The sequence below is a fragment of the Falco naumanni genome, chromosome 11 (genome assembly GCF_017639655.2).
Source record: "Falco naumanni isolate bFalNau1 chromosome 11, bFalNau1.pat, whole genome shotgun sequence".
NCBI lineage: Eukaryota > Metazoa > Chordata > Aves > Falconiformes > Falconidae > Falco > Falco naumanni.
The window spans coordinates 27,984,866-28,004,104 of record NC_054064.1 but is presented as its reverse complement, the minus strand read 5'-3'; the positions used below and the strand labels follow the sequence as shown (position 1 = coordinate 28,004,104).

General features: G+C 42.4%; 1 protein-coding gene across 3 annotated transcripts in view; it reads left to right on the top strand.

The window, feature by feature from the left end:
- Positions 1 to 519: 519 nt before the first annotated feature.
- Positions 520 to 19,239, top strand: part of TTC39A (tetratricopeptide repeat domain 39A) — a 56,853-nt gene continuing 38,133 nt past the window's right edge. For 2 of the 3 annotated variants that reach the window (XM_040609836.1, XM_040609834.1), the window contains exons 1-2: positions 520 to 694; positions 11,778 to 11,882. In XM_040609836.1, coding sequence (XP_040465770.1) covers positions 654 to 694; positions 11,778 to 11,882 — 146 coding nt within the window. In that variant the 5' untranslated portion in view covers positions 520 to 653. Of the gene's footprint in view, positions 695 to 9,540; positions 9,650 to 11,777; positions 11,883 to 19,239 lie in introns of those variants that run through there. The other variant, XM_040609835.1, reaches the window with a different exon arrangement.

Genomic DNA, 19,239 nt, shown 5'->3' with positions numbered 1-19,239 from the left:
TTTTTAAAATACAGATGCATGGCAAGCGCAAGGCCCGCTGGGCGTTGTGGCTAGCTGAGGGCTCCACCCGGGCAAACACTTCTTGGAAGCAGGCTGGTAGGGAGTGCGGGGTAACTCAAAACTTGGCTAAATACGGGTTTTATTTTGCTCCTGTTCTTTCTCAGGAGGAGTTAATGGCTCTGGCTGCAGCAGGTAACAGCACTGAGGCGCGCTCCCCCCGGGCGGCCGGCGGGGCCGCCTGGGCTCAGGGCGGGCCTCCCTCCCTCCTCCCTTCCCTCTCCTCCGCCAGCAGCCGCCGCAAACCCGCTGTCCCCCGCGGCGGCGGCGGCCCCGCGTCCTGCACCGGCACGGCGGGACGTGCCGGACGGTCCCAGCCGCCTCACCGTAACCCGTGCCCGAGGCACCCCCCGCGCCCTGTCCGGGGCGAGCGGCGGGGCGGGCGCTGCCGCAGCCGCTCACCTGCGGGGGCGGCCCCTCCGCCGGGGCCCGGCCCTGCCCGAACATGCGCCGAGGCTCGCCGCTGCTTCACACCATGCGAGGTGGCTGCGGCTGCCGCCGGCATCGGGAAACAGTAGCAGCACCGCCGCCAGCCCTCGGCGCCGGCCTCCCCTCCCGCAGCTCCGGGAGCCGGGGCCGCCCTTCCCGACGCCTCCATGGACTCCCGCGCGGCCAACAGCGGGAGCGGCGACGCGCGGTACGGGGGGGGGCGGGGGGGCCGCGGCCGTTCCCTCAGGCCGCGGGGGCAGCGGGGTCTCTCCCGGCGGGGCGGGCCAAGGGCCCCGCGGCCGCGGGAACGCTCCGTCCCGGGTGGGAAGCGGGGGCGGCGCGGCGGGAAGGCCCATCCCGGAGCAGGGCGGCGGGTGGCAGGAGGCGCCGCTGCCCCGGCGGAGCGGGTGAGGGTGGCTGGTTTCCCGGGTAAGCTGCCCGCCTGGCTCCGGGGACGGCGGGTCGGGTCGGGAGCCCCGCTGAACGCCCGCCGGCCGGCGCCTCCCCTGCTGCGGTCCTGGGGCCGGGACCACCGGGCGGGGCGGCCCCGGGCCCTTCGGGCACCGAGCGGCGCCGTCCGTCCCTACCTCCCCTTACCCACCCATCGCAGCTACCGGCGGGGCACAAACTGGTTCTTGCACTTGCAGGGTTTTGTTGGGTTTTTTTCATTGCTTAGACAAAATCATTAGCTTGAGCTAATTGCATACCTGTCCTGCAAGCCTTTAGCAGCTCTACGCAAATTCCTTTTGGTTCGCGGTGCTGTGTGAGGGCCGGGCCGTGCGGCCGGGGCGCGGGGCGGCCCGGGGCCCGTTCCCGGAGCCACCCGGGCCGGGAGCACCGGGCGCTCGGCGCCGCCTTTGCTGGCCCTCCGGAGCCAGCTGCAGGTGGATGGCTTCCCTTCCTCCTCTCCTGCCCACGTGTGCGCTCCCTCTGCCCCTAAAACACACAAACTCCCGTTGTTTGCATGTGAGGGAGTTGTTTCTTCAGAAGCTGTTCTTTCCTGGTGGGACGGTGCGCTCGCTTTTAGACGTGGCTGCGTTAAAGGCCTGTTTGCGGTTTCCCCGTTTGACATAAGGCTGTTGAAATAGTCTGCACTATCATCTGTGCAGGACTGGAAACTTAGTGCAGTTTTTTGCGAGGTCAGCAAACCATTTATCTGCCTGGAAGAGTGGTAAAGGGTCCTATTTGTGGCTTTCCATAAAGTGTTGGTGTGCTCCGTCTTTGCTTGCGTGCTTCCCCTACATCTTAAAGTTGAAAACAGCAAATACCAGCCTGAGACATTTATTTGCAGAAACCATGATGAAAAATATTTCCTGAACTTTAGGTTATATGAGCTACACAATAGTGCTCACTTTTTGGTGGCGTCTCTATTAACGTTAGAACAGAGAATGGAGGTAGGAGGTCACGTAAAGCAGGAAAGTCCTGTGGGATTAAAAAGTACGGTGTGTTAGACCTGCCAATGATGCAAAATGATACATGTGTTAGTATTTGTAATAGCTTTGTACAGTTCTATTTCTATGAGCTGTCTTGATAATTCTTTAATGAACCAACAAATTATTCTTTTTTTAATTTGGGGCGGGTTTTTTTTGTTCTCCAGCATGGGAAGGTGGGCCATATGTTTACAATAATGATATTAAATGACTTCTAGGTCTTCTGTTTGCCCTAATAGCAGCAGCAAAGGCTGAGAGGTTGTCGTTGGATTGCTCTTCAGAAGGTTTTGAATGTGCAGAAGAAGGTTGGCACAAATGTTCAGAAGCAGGAAGGAGTTTGCTGAATTTTGCTAGATTATCGGGCAGGTTGTCCCAAAAGTCAGACTGCTGCTGAAGCTGCTGGAGAACGTGGTGCTGGGACCTCGTGTCCTTTCCGCAGCTCCATCTACTGGAACCAGCTGTCACAGCCCAGTGTGACATTGCACCAGGGTGGAAAGTGCCTCAGGTGTTTTGGTCACTGTACTACAAAACGTTGAAAACTTATATATCAGGATTTTTGCTAATTTTTGGGGAAAAAAATATTTCCTTATTCTAGATCACATTTTACTTCAAATGCTCCTTTAAAACCCCATGAAGCTTCTAGACAGTGTTTTCTCAGGGCTGAGCTTGAGTTTGCTTAGGTTTCAGATATGTTTCAGGAATAGATTGAAATTATTAGCTCATACTTGGAGGACATGATGGTCTAGTGGACTGGTTGGAACTGAAAACTTGCCAGATTTTTTGAGCAGGGGTGATGAAAAATGACCTCCCATTTTGCAGATATTCAGCTTTTGTCTTCACTTTGATAATAAACCTTTGCGTCATCTTTTGTAGAAAAAACAATTGCCAGAACAGAGTGTGGATGTTAGGGTGGTCATTCAGGTATACTTGACTAAATAGCTTGAATCTCAAATGCAAATCAAAAGGAATGCTGTACCGGAGTTGCATGTAATTTTATCTTTCTCTCTTTTTGGCTCTAACTAAAATTGACGTCCTGAGTTGATGAAATCTCACTATGTCTGCATCAAAGTTTTTAATTTTGACACATCTGTATTTCTTGTCAGAAAGAAAAAAAGAAAAAGAAATCCTAGACTGTTCAGATTCCAAGTTCAAATTCAGCCTTGCTTTTTTTAGGCTTTTTATCCTCAGGTAGCTCACTTACTTGTTTTTGCATTCTGAAATGGTGAGAATAATAACTGTCTGCTTCTTGAAGCTATTGTACCTAAGAATAATTCTTCAAAATGTCTTTAGAAATACTGAGTGCCAAGAAAACTTGCTACTAGCGCTTTTTGTTTTCTGTTCTTGAGTATTGATTCAACAAGCAGGTTCAAGACAGTTACAAAGGCATATTGAAGTGCTGTGCTTGAATTTTTATTTCATTGGAGAGAAAGTGGCATTGTTATTGGTCAAGGTACTGTGAAGTATGCTTTGCAGATGACTTCTGAAATACAAAGTCAGTTTGTGGGAAGCTCTTAGGGAAATATAATCTGAAATTTCACGTAAAGCAATGATTAAGGGCAAAGCAGCAATCCCCTATTTGTTCAATTATTTTGTGTCGTTCCTTTTTTTTTCTTTTTTATGAGAGCCTAAAATACTGTTAAGCAATGCAATTGAAACAAAAGCATGTTGGTTGTTGTTTTTTAAGTTACAATAAAACATATTACAGGGTAATTTATTTTATTTTGAAAACGTTTTGCATAGATTTAATGCAAAAAAAACCCCGAGACAACCCAATCCAAATAAAAACAAAAACCAAACCAAGAAACTTTTCAGCTCAGATTAAGTACTACAGGAAAATGCCTTTTGGGCCAAAATGTTTATTTCATCCCTTCCGTCTGAAGTCTGAAGTGAAGTGTAAGTCAGCGTAAAAAAGTACAAACCAGAATTACAAAGCGCTGAGGTAAGATGCATAGGTAACTATTTTGTTACCTACCAGTCAGCGTTTGTTATTGCTAGGTAATGCAGAATCCATCCGAAAGGGGAAATTGCATAACATCCCTCCTTGAATTCATGCTGAATCTTATTTCAGAAATAATACAGACCTCTAGTCTGATCTTGCAGTCCTTAAAAAAACAAATCTCATGGATTGTCTGACTTCTTACTGTGAATGTGGCAGACATGAGCTTACATTTTGCTTAATGCTTCTTTTATGTTTCCTGGGTACCTAAATGTGCTCAACACCATTGCAAGTGCAAGACAGTGGTCTAGTGCAGCTCTCGTGGATTTCTTGTTATTTTTAATATGAACAGGATTAGACCTTTAAAAATTGAAAGTAACTGTGTCAGAAGCGTAGATTGACCAGAGACAGTAAAACTGAAAAGTTAGAGGACTTTGAGAAATGAGCAAGTGGGCCATATAAGGTTGTCTAAAGACCTTAAGACTCTTAAAAAACCCAAAATATTGATCACATCTGTCCTTCAAAGTGGCAAAGGTCGTAGAGCATTTGAAGTGAAAAAGAAGAGCTTTTAAAACTTGCTAGGTATTAATACAGACTGATTTATGATGAAAAATTACTCTTAATTGTAGTGATCCTGTAAATTTCTGTAATGCTGGATGTATTTGTTTTCTTTCAAGTTTGACCCTGTGTGAGCTAATTTTTAATTTGTTAGGTTAATGCAGTTCCAGGATGCTTAGGCTGATAATTTGTAATTTGCCAGACTATATTTTTCATTCTGTTTGATGCAGACAGTTCTACTGACTGGGAATAATCACCCACAATGGTGCATTTAGCCCTCTGTGCGCAGTCATGGCAGTACAACACGGAAAGGGAAGAGCAAAATGACACTAACACTTTTTATTTGTCTGAACAAACTTATCTTAATGAATTTATTGCATTGTTTGCCCATTCAGATACAGGATGAGAGCTGTGAATATAATGCAACCTAGATCCTGCTTGGTGCAAGTTAAACAGCGGTGGAACCAAGGGCAGAACACAATCCTACCAACTCTGTGGACTTTGTTCTGCTCACTTGACTGCTTTGCCACATCCCTTTGTTTTGTGAGCCTTCGCTGACACAGAATGACTGAAAGCTTGAGTACCTTTTTAACAAAAGACCTTTGACATGGCTAAGGCATCAACAACTTGGTGGTTTGAGAGCTGAGTTGACCTCAGAAATAGTCTGCGTCCATGTACGTGTACATCTTGTCCATGGACAGCATGAAATCTAAGATATCCTGAATTCCAGAATTGCATCACTGTTGTGTCTCTATGCAGAATATTTGGAGAACATGAATATTTAAACCTTTCCAATTGCTTTGCTGTTAGAAGTAGCAGCATTTCTGCAGCACCAAGGAGTCTTAGCCACAGGCCAGAAACGTGTTCAAGAACACAGAAAGATAGATGCTGAGGTATTAGTAGCTTGGCACATAGAACAGGAAAGGATACGGTAGAATTAATTTTCTTGCATTAGCTTATTTGCTTTTGAATTATGAAGACATTTCTGTATTGTCTAAAACCTGAATAGTGACAAATTATTGTGAGAACTGCTTACTGGTTCTCCTTTTCATGGTAATGAGAGCGCTGTTCATCCAAGATTATTTCTGATCTCGTGTGGTTTGGGAAATGTTTGCAAAAGAGGAAAATAATTCTTCCCAAATGATGTGCTTTTTGTTTTCTTTGAATGTAGAGATTTTTTTCAGTGTCAGGCTCAGAAAAATTGTGACACAATGTTGCTCAAAGCAGTCGTCTGTTTAGAAGAGTAGTAGTCATTGATTTAGGAATGGCATGGCAAACTTGAAAAGGAAGTAATCCCAGGTGTATCCTGGTAAATCCTAACATCTCTGTGATTAGTTAGCAATATGAGAATGGAAAGCGGTGTCATGGCAAGAATTTCTGTATTCAGTGGTGATACTTTTGAAAGGGTGCAATGGGAAGGATGCCTGGTGTCAGTGACGGTATTTACCATACATATTGGGCTGTGTGTCAGCCAGCCAGGTTGGTTGAGGTGTTTGAGGTTCATGTGTTTGAGATGTCTTTAGCTGTTGGGGTTTTTTGTTAAGAACTGAAATTTAGACCTTGGAAATGTGCTTTGGGCTGCTCCCCACATCTGTGAATGGTTGAAGTGTTAGCACTGATGAAGGTCCGATAGCCTGAGTAGCATGATGTTTGTAGGGAGCAATATGATTTTACTGTCCTCTTCGGAAAAAATGAAGCTGCTTTGGGCATGTGAGACTAATCTCTTTTCAGTTCTATTTCATACTCTGTAAAGAAGTTGTTTAGGAATTTATTACTTTCTTTCTGACAACATGCCTAGAAGCAACCGTCTCTAAATCTGTTTGTAAAGATAGAGAGACTAATGCTCGTTATTTCTCTGTACATACTGAGCTCTCCATCATCGTAGTAGTAAGGTGTGCTGCCAGGTGTATTCACTATTGATGCAGGTAGCTGCAAAATTATGTGTTAGTTCAGCCCAGTCCTTTCTGCCAGTGCTGGGAGTGTTTGTGCGGCCTTTTAACAGCATGAGATTAGTATTATCATGCAAAAATTGAAACTGAATGTTACACAGACAGCCCTTGACATAAAGGGTGCAGAGGAGGCCAGAACACCGTGCTGTCCGCGTTGTTAAATATAAAATAAAATCAAGAGCAAATACTACAAAATTATTTAACAGGAAACTTCTGCACTGAAATTGTAGCCCTTCGGATAAACAGCTGTGTTCTGCTTGCCTTCCAGCGGTAAGGCTGGGTGCTGAATGGTTTCTGTTTTGTGGCAAGAGGATGCTCCATGGAGTAACAGCAGAAGCAGGAGCCAGCTGTGCGGTGTGGGGGGAGCTGTCGCAGCAATCAGCAGGTCACTCAGACTGGTGTTCACTAGAGTAGCTTTGTGGATGTGTCTGAATCAGATGAGAGAGCAGTGTCAGTCATTACTGAGCCCGGCTGCGCTGGTGCTGTTCAAGGCCCTGAGATAGAAGGTCTCTAGTATGGTTACAGAGATTTTGCTGAGAAGTTTCTTTGGGAATATAACCTTTCCATGAGATGCTTCTTCTCTCTGCTCTGGCATCTCACTTGCTTTACATGTTTGGGACTAGCCTGCATTTGGGAAAACAGGGCGTGCGTCCATTGCTCCCTATTCCCAGTCTCCTGGTAATGAGAAGAGAGTCAACTCCTGAGTCACCAGTACTTGGTCTTCTCTGGTGGTTTGTCATCAAGTACTGGTTTAGCTCAATTGTGCTTGACTCTGTATTTTATTCTCTTCCTCCAAATGAAGTTACCCAAGCTACCACACCTGACTTATGCAGATAATATAGATTTGGCAGAGAAATGCATCCATACTTTAGGATATGACTGATTTAACTTGCTTTCCGTGTCTCACAATACTGAGGGAGTTCTTGAATTACTATTAAAAGCATTACTATGAAGGCATAAACTTCAGACTTCCCCTTTTTTGCAAAGTTCTGATAATTACTGAAGTCAAATGCATCCGTAGTTCAGCACTTGCAGAATACAAGGTTCAAGACCCTTTTTATTGAAGAAATCTGTAAAACCCAATGGCAAATCATAAAGCATGTGCGCTGCAAACTTACAGTAAAAAACCAGTCAACATCATGCACACAGTGAAGTAAAACTATGTGGAAATGTGGTGACTCCCATGCTCAAAAAAGCCTTCTCTCCCCTTCCTTTTGATCATGGAAAACATGAGTCTTTACTTTTGAAAATGCTTTACTTTTCATTAATACTTAGAAATTTAATTTTGCTTAGTTCTCCTTATTCATTTTGTTTGATATTGCTGTTGGCATAAAAAGGATTTGATCTTTAAATAAAAAGGGCATTGTCTAGTATGTTGCCGGTAATTGCTCTTCTGAGTAGAGACAAGGGAGATGCAGTGGAGTAGTGAGTTCATGTCTTACCTTAAGTCACAGGAGATACTATAATTCTGTTTTGTGAAGCACCCCCAGTCATGGTCCCCAGGGCAAAGTTCATAAATAATAAAACCACAGTGAGAACCATATGACTGTCCTTGCAAGTCATGCTGCCAAAAAGCAAAAAAAGAAAGAAGCTTCTGAAACCAAGGGGGAAGTGGCCCAAATTTGGCAAGGTTTCAGATCTTAATTTTTCAGATTTGTTTTCCTTGGTTAAAAGGAAATACTGATACGTGTGGGGAAAGACAGGTTGCATGCTGAAGGGCATCTGGGTATATGTTTTCCAGAGAAGTGGTATTCAAATAAATATTTACCAAATCAGGTCTTGAAGAACTGGGCAGAAACAGCCAGAGCCTTCACCATACAGAACTTTAAAGACTATTCGGAGAAATACAGTGCAGTTAAATATTATATAAAAAGCTAGTGAAAATGATGAATAATTTTTTTCAGAGTAGCTCACAATCCTACCACGGAAGCAACCTGGCCTATTTTAAGTTGTAGCCAGTAGTTATACCCAACTGGAGATAAAACCAACCTGGTAATGTCTTTTATGTCCTGCTGTGGCCCAGGTACATGGTGCTGTTAGGAACATGTAATGGAGTTGTTAATGGGGCAGCCTGTGGATCTATTACGATAATTTTGCTACCAAATGCAGCACAGGCTTTTCCTGTACAGGATGTCATAAAAACAGCAAGAGATTTAATCAGGTATGTTAATATCTTCAGAGCATCTTCCTGAAATTATCCCTTGCTTGTTTATCATTTTTGGGTCTTCCTTCATCAGTTGATGTCTTTGTTATTGGTACTGCTTTGCATAACATAACAAATAAGACGGTGTATAGGAGAACAAAGAAGTATCATTTTTAAGAGTAGATGCTCTTGGAGAAACTAATTTAGCTGATCATATATGATCAGCTTTCACAGTCCAGCTGCCATGGGAGAAGGGACTGCTTTTGCTGCTTGTAGCTGCCTTTCTTACATACAGGACCAGTACCGCTGACATGCCAGCAAAACAGTTTGGGAGGATATATTATTTTATTTGGGGCAAAATCAGCCAGGTGAGCTCACTCAACTGATTAAATTGTTTATGCCAACTTGCCTCATTTTGCTTGGCATTAAAGCGAGATTTTTACAAAGAACATGTAAAGCCTCACTACCTCCGAGAGTTACAGGAACCAACAAAAAGCAGCAGTTTGACTGGTGGATTGAAGCGTGTTTTGTGGAGAATCCTTGCTGGGAAGAGGTCCTTTCTTGTCTCCCTCACCTGTCTGTTCCTCACATTCACAGCAATTACCGCCTCAGTTTTCCTGCATGTCAGCTGGCCTCATTTGACTCTCCATTCTGGTTCATAGGTTTCTGACGTGGTCCACAGCTACATACAGTAATGTTTGTTGTTTCAGATCTGTAATTACAGGGATATTTGACTTCTGCCTAGTTTGTACTGAGTGCAAGGCAGCTGGTGCTGCCACTGATGTCAGGCAGGTCTGTAGATCAAAGATAGGCTGACAGCTGACAGCACCTTCCACGTTTGGTAGTATCCACTGATACATGAGCTTCATGTGTCACGGGCTGGCTCTCACATGGCTCACTTGAAGTATGTTGTAAGGGAATCAGTGATGCTCGATGCTCGTAGCTCTCATCGTGCCATCCGTAGTGACCAATCAGAGGGTGGGGTACCGCAGGCAGGCGCTGCCCCTGCCTGTGCTCGCCCTGTGACTGTCACTCTGAGCTGGGTAAGTAGCACCGAGTGCTGCCGCCGCCGCTGGATGTTCGTGCCTAGATGCTGAGCGGGCATACAAATGACTATGTCAGAAAACACGAGAAGTTTAACAGAAAGGTAAGAGCAGTGCACAGCATTTTCCATTTGGCTCAGAGGCAGCTCAGATCTTACTGTCGAGAGAGCAAGAGGGAATCTGCAGCCCACTGAAGCATGACTAATCAGTTTGCTGAAATGCTTAGCACTCTCTGGTTTAAAGGATTTCTTCCCTGTTGTTAACAGCGACAAACGTTGATTTGTAGCATGCATGTAAGGTGTGCATTGTGTTCAGGTCTTAGCCCTTTACTTGGGAGCCACATGAAATGTCAGGTTTCCTTGGAGCATCAGGGAAGTGTGCAACTTCTTTTTTCGCTGCTGCTGAAGGTGGCACTGTGTTAATAATTCTTATTCCAGAAAAAATGCCGAGTAATTAATATATCCTATTTGTGCTTTGAGCTTCAGCAGTACTTTTTTCTTTGTCATCTTTCTGTTTCAAAGGAGTGTTTTGAAAAGGTTTATTTCTGCTTATTATGGGGTAATGCTCCTGCATGATGAGAAACAAACAAAAAAAACCCACATAAAATGTTACTAGTCTAAATATTTTAAAATGTTTTAGAATATGTTCTGTATAGTGTTAAATATGCTATTTGGTTCAGAAACACAGACCTGTAAAAAAGGCAGGTAAGAATTGTAATACATGTAAGCAGTAATTGGCAAAGTTTTAATTGTTACAGTAAGTAAGGCTCACAATGGTTAGGTGGACGTCATATTGCCTATTGTATGGGACGAATGCCAAGACTTGGTTAATCAATGTTTGCAAAGCAGTTGGAGGGTGTCTTGGGTGCGGAAGGATTTGCAGTGTATCTGAAGCGTGATGACAACAGACACTATGAACAATGTCGTATAATGTTTCTCTCAAATTTATAATCCTGTTCTTCATATATATAATTATGCTCTTTTTCTTTGCAGTCATTATTCTTAAAACCTAAACCAAACCACTGCTGCAGTCAGTGGTTATTACTGATGCTATGGGTTTGTTCTGTGCTCCCCTGTCTTTTCCTTGAGATGATACCAGGACTTTGCTTTCTGTTTTTCCTTTCAGGAGGCTATATGTTGTGCCATTTTAAAGGAAGTAACATAGTTTCAAAGTCACAAGACAGATCACATCAGTTACAGCTGTTCCCAGTGCAGAACATGATGAGGATATTTGTACTTCATTGGGGGAGCCTTTTTGTACAGGCTTGTATGCAACATACTAGTGCAGTATAACTCTTTGAGCATTAGATGCAGATGTTTCAACTCTCTTAACATTGGCCGAGTGACTTTAACTTCGTTAGTGCAAGGCCTTGCTGTTCCTTCTGTGGATTTTTTTGTCCAGCAGTTCTGGTGGTGATGAACTTGAACTAAACTTACTCGGCTCGTCTGCAGTATCCTGTTGCCAGTAACCCAAAGACCAGATGAGAACCCTTGTGACAGGTCAGGCTGACATCTGAATGTTGTACAGGAGGAAAGTACAGCTAGAGTAAGCCACTGAGAATCTTCTGAGCTGAGATGGAGCAGCAGGTTTTTTGTTTGAGCGCAGTAGCACTTTGTAGGGACAGTGATGATCCCAGGAGCATGCACAATGTGAAATTTAAACTCACCTGCAAGTCTGTAGTGGCCTACTGGTCAGGAGCCATACTGGACATGAGCTGAACTGAAGCTGATGTTCCAGCAGCAGTTCTGATGCAGTTTGGCAATGTCTCATCCTTAAAGTGACAACATGATCATAGTGTCACTAGCCTGCAGTCTCTGTCAGCCTTACGCTTAGTCAGATGTGCATTGTCACCCAGTGCTTCTGTGTTCCTGACACCTGAGCTCATCAAATTACCATGCTCCCACATGGTAACTTCTGCATGTCTGGGTTCTTGTTTACAGTACGTGCAGTCTATTTTATTTTCAGCAAGTACAAAACTTAAATTGCTTTCCACAGGATAAGAGTGTAGTTAAAACAAAACAAAAAAAAAAAAAAAACAAAACACCCACAAACATAATGGAAGTCACTTTCATATCTTGCAATTGCTGGAAAAGGAATAGCAGATTATATATGGGATTATATGTAAGATTATACATAAGGCTAGAACTGAAGAAGGCGGGGTTCGAACCTAGGGGTAATGCACTGGTAGAAGGAGGACAGATGTGCTGAGTTTATTCTCTCTTCTTCTGGCAGGTCACCTACATCAGACCTCAACAAGGCATTGCATGAATGTATGGCAGCTCTGGATCTATTTCTTAACAACAAGTTCTCAGATGCTTTGGCTTCTTTACAAGCAAAGTAAGTTGGCTACTTTTACTAGTTTTCCTCTGTTTATTTTTCTTTGCTTCACTGTCTGTCAGGAGAATTGACTAGACAGCTAGTTCTCACAGTTGATAAGACTGCATGGGTTTAGTTCAGAAGGGGGTGGTAAGTTCATGTGTTAAGTCTGGGGGAAGACAGAGTAAGTGCTTTATGGCTGGGTGAGTAAATAACAAGATTGATCAAAGGTAAGTACAAGAAGTACAGAATTGTTGTCCAGAGAAGTGGCCCCTCAGCTGTAGTACAGTATGTGAGATTCTTGTTCCTGGAAGAATAAAAACAATCTTCTGTCACACACCGGCCAACCCCCCCCCCCCCCATATTTTTCTGTACACTGTGAGAATTTGAGAATTTGTAGCTTTGTGTCTAAATGAGCAACTGACCATGAATTGCCAGGTTAGAGCCATTAGGTATGAATTCTTGGGGTTTTGTTGTTTTGTAATAACCACTTGCAGAAACTTTCTCACAGCTTTTGCAGTTCAGTGTAGTGGTCATGCACTCTGTTTCCTGAATGCATTGCAGCCCAGCATATAATGAGTGGCCCAGCTGCAAGCAGTGTGGTTATAAAATAGCTACAACATCTGTGATTTTTTCATACCCTGTCCTGAAGTTACCTGTGCTCTTGGCTTGTTGAAGTCTGTGGTTGATTCACATTTTTTCCCCCAGTTTGCTCCATTTATTTTTGAGCTGTCAGCAAATTACATCATGCCTTCTTTCAGGCCACTGGAATATGAAATGAGTAAAATTCATAGGTAATGCAGTAGTATGTGTTTGATATGTATTGGGGTAACTGTAGTGAATACTACATACCTGCTTTGCTGAGATACCAGCCTCAGTCTTTAATGTCAGAATCAGTAGTTTAACCATGGAACTACACTCTGTGACATTCATGATGAATTGTAGGCTCAGATATATTAATAATACTGGGTTTATTCACAGCAGTGTTGGTTTGTGTTTATATGTCATCAGAAGGTATCATTAAAATGGTGAGAAGAATAACTGTGGTTTCATTAAATTCTGACAGTAGAGCCCCTGTGCCCATCTGGAAATGCTTCCTCGGTGCTTAGCATAAAATAGGGAGATGCTTTATTGAAGGAGGTTTCCAAAACTGCAGAAGCTAGTGAGGCCACGGTAGGGAGGGTGTATGTAGGGATGTGGTGTCTGTTAATCCATTTTTCTTTTGTTGCATATGGTTTTCATTCACCTTTTATTGGGCTCTGCAGAACATATTTCACGAGCTGATGCTCTGGTTTTGTACCTGACTGTATTCCACACTGCAAAACCATTTTGGAACTGATTTTTCATGTTAGCCTGCTGTTATGAGGAGGCCCTTATTCCTGTTGCCTTTGGCAGTGAGGAAAATACAGACTTATGGTCTTCGTGAGTGTAATGCAGAAACAGGATGCTAAATTTCCCCACAGATGATATCCATTATGGACACACTCCATCTCTTTAGGGAATGACAAGAGCTGTAGAGTGGGCACATATGGTAATACTGAGTATTTTCTTTAGGAGTCATCAGTTCCTCACTATTGCCTTCTAGCGTGCTGAGATTTGAAATTGGTTTTCACAGTCCGTAAACATACTATCTTTGTTTAAAGAAATACTTTCAGTTTTTGCATGCTTGTAAAGAATTTCATATCATAGATTTTGCAGCTTTGCCACTTATGTTGTAGGACATACTCTGCTCTGTATTACATTATTGCAGATTCACTAAATTACTCACATTTGGCTTCCACAATAAGTGTATTTTCAACTGATTTGTACCATGTGTAACTGAGAGCAGATTTGGCAATGTATGAGAGTTAAAATCGGAAGATCTTTCCTAGCAGCTTAGAAATAAATATCTGAGGATGGTGTCTAGACTTGTATTGAGGTAGAGCTCTTTTTTCCTGTTAGAAAAGCAAATCCATCATAAAGAAGAGATCTTGTTTCATAAAAAAAATTGATCTGGTGTTTTTGCTGTGTGTTACATAACTTTTCCTGTTTCCTCAGCCGCCTTTTAGGTTTTACAGTCAGCTTTCTTTTTATTGTCATTAACAATCACAGTACAGTAGTGGACTCCTTGTGGTTTCTGCTTTAAGTTTAATTAAATGAATGTTTTATATGAAGTATTCACACTAAGAACTCTTTAAGAAATTCCTTAAATCAGTCACCAAGCACAGCAGTGATTTTCAATATGTAACCTGTTAACTGTGACAATGAGTGACACTGAAACTGCCCAGTCACTGGAGTGGGGTAAAAATATCTCATCTTCCTTCTCAACTCGGAGGTACATGCAGTAAATTGATGAAAAGCTGACTAATTTTAGCCCTTATGTAACTGCAAACAGGTAATTGTTAATGAAAGAGTTGATTCTGGTGAGATGTCCCCTTCCCTTCCCCAAGACAAATGTTTAATATTTTAACAATTATCCTGTAGGAAAGTATGACATAATCACCTGATAGATTGCATATGTCAAATCACTTGGGAGAATGGTAAATAATAAAAATAAATTCATGGCACAGAGTAGTCTGGATCGTTGGATGAGCTGCAACACATCTGTGTTGCTGCTTGCAATATTGTCAGAACAATATGAGAATGATTAATTCCAGGCAGTTGACATTATTCTGAAAATAGCCTCCAAAAAGCATTTGGTGGTGTTTGGTGGAATTATTATTTCTAGATTATTTAATTCTATTAATTCTAGATTAATTCTAGAATGACCTTGTTTGAAAGGGGTAAGTTCAGTCCTTTAATGTGGGAGTGTCTCAGGGAGGTGTGAAGTGATCGTGTTACTGCTGTGCTAGTTATTTGTGCAACTCTTGTTGGAATAGTGTAGTTCTGTGGTACTATTTACTATCACTGGAATTTTTAATATAAAACTAAGTTACAGTATTAAATGTTATCTTATATATTCTGATCTTTAAAAAGTTTAAAGAGGTTACTAAGGAATGGAAGCCTTTTGTAAGGGCTGTCTTCATAGTGTGGTGAAATGTTCTTACCCCTGTAGAAAAAAAGCAAGCATGAGGTTGTTCAGTGGGATGGAGGAGCTTTCTCTGGAAACCAATGTAACAAAGGTAGTGTGTGATTGTCAAAGTGAGAGGAGTGAAAAGAGTAAGGGGAAGCACATAGGGTGAAGCTCTAGGCAGTGTTTGATGGTGCACAGTTCTGCAGAAAGCTCAAGCTAGCTATTTATTGTAAAGAATATCATGAACATGAAGAAGGTCATTATTTCTAGGGGTTTTTTCCTCCTTTTATGCCTGGAGTCCAGAAGAATGTGACTTTTATAGTCTTTGTAATTAAATACATTGCTGCCAAAACCTGACTTAATTGTTGGTTTCACCTCCTTGATGGAAGAACTTACTAGACTGTGGATTTTGGAGAATGGCTTAGATCAAAAAGTCTCAGGGCTTCTCTTCTCGAACTGCAGCTTTCTGGCATAGGCCAGACCCAGACCATTCTGGCAGCTTGTGGTAACAAGCGAACCTCCTGGTGGCCGATCAGAGTGGTCTTTTCTAGTTGTGAACTTAATACTGGTGGGGAGTTTTCATAGGAAGCAGGTTTTTATTGGAAAACGATTCATCAAAACAGAGAGGTTTTATGGAAGCCCAAGCAATAGGTCTAGCGGGTTGTTTAGACATGGGTGGAACTTCTGATCAAAGGTGAGGAAAGCCTTCAGGCTCTGGGGGACCACGTTCTCCTGACGTGGTTTAGATTTGGGCTTTGATGTCTCACTGTTGGGTATGCCTGGATGAACGGACAGCTGGCTGGTCTGCGGGAGGGTCTCTCTCACTCTGTACTGTTGAATTTGGTTTACTTATTAGAATCATCTTGATACTAAATCAAGGCATGGACTTGAACCTGGGATTTCTGTAACCCGGTGATGCATGTCGTGCCTGCTGGATTACTGTAAAAGGATCCACAAAAATATTTTTGGTACTGTGCTTTTGGCAAAAAATACCAGCCCCTGGGTTAATTCTGAAGTCAAACCAAGCCGAGGTTTTTGATTCTCGTACTTCAGCTGGAGGGGAGAGCTGTCACTGTCCTCAAGCAGGAATAAAAGCGTTCTGCAACAGCTCTCAAGAAAGCGCACTGCTACAAGACGATAATGATTGCACTGTAGTTGGAGAACAGGCATGTGGCATAACTCCCATCACTGCCTAAAGATATTACTTATAATCCTCTTATGCAGTCATGTGATACCAAGTACTGGGATAAGTCATTAATCAGAATATTAGTTGTGTTTATGTCATAAAGGCTTGTTAACTCCAACAATGTCCTGGGGAAAGTGCTGCTGAGGAATCAAAAGAGGAAAAAAAAAAAAAAAGCTGTCAAGTTTCATTCTGTATCCATCCATATAAAATGCAGGCTTTAAAACTTCTGGCAATATGCCAGGATGTTATTGGCAACAGTACTTGCATGGTTAGTATAAATAGTGTAGATAACTGTTACATTTGGTTGCACTTTTACCCACATCCCAGCTCTTGAAAAAAAAAAAGAATAATTTGAGTGTTGATAAATACCATTTGACTAATGATTGTTGATAAATACCAGTTGAATAATGATAAACACCAGTTTACTAATGATAAACATTAATTATTAATAGCAAAATAGATGAAACCATTGGTTAGGGCAGGGGTGATTTGGTATTAAGCAAATTACTGGAGAGGGAAATCCTTCACCATGTATATGTGAAAAGTATCAATTTTCCTATTAGTGCAGTGAATTTAATCTTTTATCTGCTTTGATTTTGAAACAAATTTCTAGAATTTTGAAAGGGAACTATTTTAGTGCCTTCCCTGTGCTTTGAATTTGAACCTTTGGAAGGGTTTTATATTAACATGAGATGAAGTGTGTGTTTCTGCACCTGTTGAGGCTGATTAATCAAATGAACAGGAACGCTTTATCAGGCTGGCATTTTATAGTATGCTCTTTTTTTATTTTCTACCTTACGTTATCAGCTTACTGAAAGAATCTTGACATAGGAGGCCAAGACAGTTCTGTCCTGACTCCACTGGATTTTAAACTCATTTCCCTACTATGTCTGTTCTTCTAACGCTGGAGATGAGATGGATGTTAGCATAGTCTGGAGTTCCTAGCACTTATGGCAGTAGGTGATTTCCCAAACTGGCTTTTCTGCTAAATTGTTTAGATGTTGGTTAGACCAGCTTGTTAGGTAAACTGTGGACATGATGAGGGCAACTAGGAATTAAGGACAGCCACAAAACACAGACTGTAGTGGAGTTTAAAGATGTACACTGCAAATTTATTCAGCCTGCTGTGTGCCGTGTGTATTGGAAAAAGTAACCCTTCATCATCCTATGAAGGTTGGCAAGGGAAGCACCAGATATGTGTGTAACACTGTCTGCACCAATGCTAGGTATTATTTTAATCCCTACATCTCAAAATATATATATACAAAGAAGGTGAGGTTCGTATCATCACTTGAATGTTTCTTTGATGATTTTATTGCATAATGTCATCTGGGGGGGGTTACTTTAGATGTAGACAATGTTATGTTTTGGTTCTGGAAAGCACTAACCAAACATCGGGGACTCTTGAGGATACTTAAGGGTGTTTTACTCCATCAAGCAAAAGAATTAATGCATAATAATGTATGGATTGTTAGAAAACTTTAAGGGATCCACGTCATCACAGTGAGTTCTTAGATCATTGATTAATGTAGGATTGTCTTCAATTATCCTTAAAATCATCTTTCAGTTCAATCCAGATACCAAACCTGGAGAAGGCAAGTCTATTTCCGGGGAGGAATTAAATGAATTGAGGTGTCTTTATAGTTTGGCTTTTGCCCTTAAAACAAACCGACGGAATCAGGGTGTTTGAGGTTGGAAGAGACCTCTGGAGGTCACAGGCTCAAGCAGGACCCCCCGGACATGGTTGCCCAGGACCACGTACAGACAGCTTTTGAGTATCTCCAAGGATAGAGACTCTACAAGCTCTCTGGACAAGCTTTGCCAGTGCTCGGTTATTCCAATAGTAAAAGTGTGTTTCCTGATGTTCAGGCAGAGTTTTTGCCTGTGACTTCTGGTCCTGTCACTGAGCACAATGAAAAGAGTCTGGCTCTGTCCCATTTGCATCCTCCCTTCAGGGGTGCGTGTATATATATGTATGTGTTATAGGAAACCCCTGAGCTTTCTCTTCTCCAGGCAGAACAGTGTCCCAGCTCTCTCAGCCTTTCCTCATAGGAGCGATGTTCCAGTTCCTAAATCATCCTCATCGCCCTTCGTTGGATGTTCTTGAGTATGTCCATGCACTGAGGAGCCTGGAGCTGGACGCAATACTCCAGGTGTGGCCTCAGCAGTGCTGAGCAGAGGGAAAGGATCTTCTGCGACCTGCTGGCAGCAACGCTGCTCTTAATGCAGCCCACTAGCCCTATTTGTGGCAAGGACACGTTGCTGGCACTGCACTTCCTCCTTGAAAGAAAAAGAAAATGAATTGTCTCGTTTTGAGAAAAAAAACCACCTGAAGTAAACGTATTGAGAATAGCTGTGCTGAGGGTGGAGATTTTGTTGAAAGGATATCCTTGTTTGACTGCAAGTATTTTTGAATATTCCCTGCCATATAGAACTGCCCAATCTATTCTAAAAGTGTACACAGTTGAAATAGCAATTGTCGCTTTAGCAGTATTTGTCTGAGTTGTGCTGTTTGTCAGGGGTGGATTAGCAAGGTCAACAGAGAGTTTCTGTGGCAGGAATCCATCTGAACTTGCCCTTCAACATATTTCCCAAGTCATCTTTATTGGGCCTGTACGCCTGAAGGTATTTTGATTCATTTGCAGAGGATTATACTGTACATAGGTACTGGCTGAATGCTGTAAATGTGTTCAATATATAAACACCTCTTCCTGCCAGAGGAAAGATGCTGGCAGTGGCTGGATGTGCGAGTTAATTGTTTTCCTTGCACTAATACCAAAGTTTTTGGCTTTCTTCAAAAGGGGAACCATCTGAAATCGCACAGAATAATACAGAAGTTGAACAGATTGGGGTGGAGGGTTAGCAGAAAGGGCGAGGAAGAAAAAGCTGTAATGTTTGACATAGACTGGAATGCTTCTGTTGGGAAGATTTGTTTGAAGAAGATTCTACTTTGACCATGGTTATAGTATTGGATTACTTACCTCCTTGAGTCTGTCCTTAGTAACTCTCCTAAATTAGAAGAATGTCTGGATTTGTGTCGCGTGTTGCAGTATTCATTAAATACACCAGTAAAAAACCAAACAAAACACATGATTCTGTCGTTCCTGAATGGTCAGCCACATGGTTAGTTCCTGTGCTTTATGTATGTTAAATACCTATCCTCACCTCAGGATTGGAACATATTATCACAGTTATTGAAA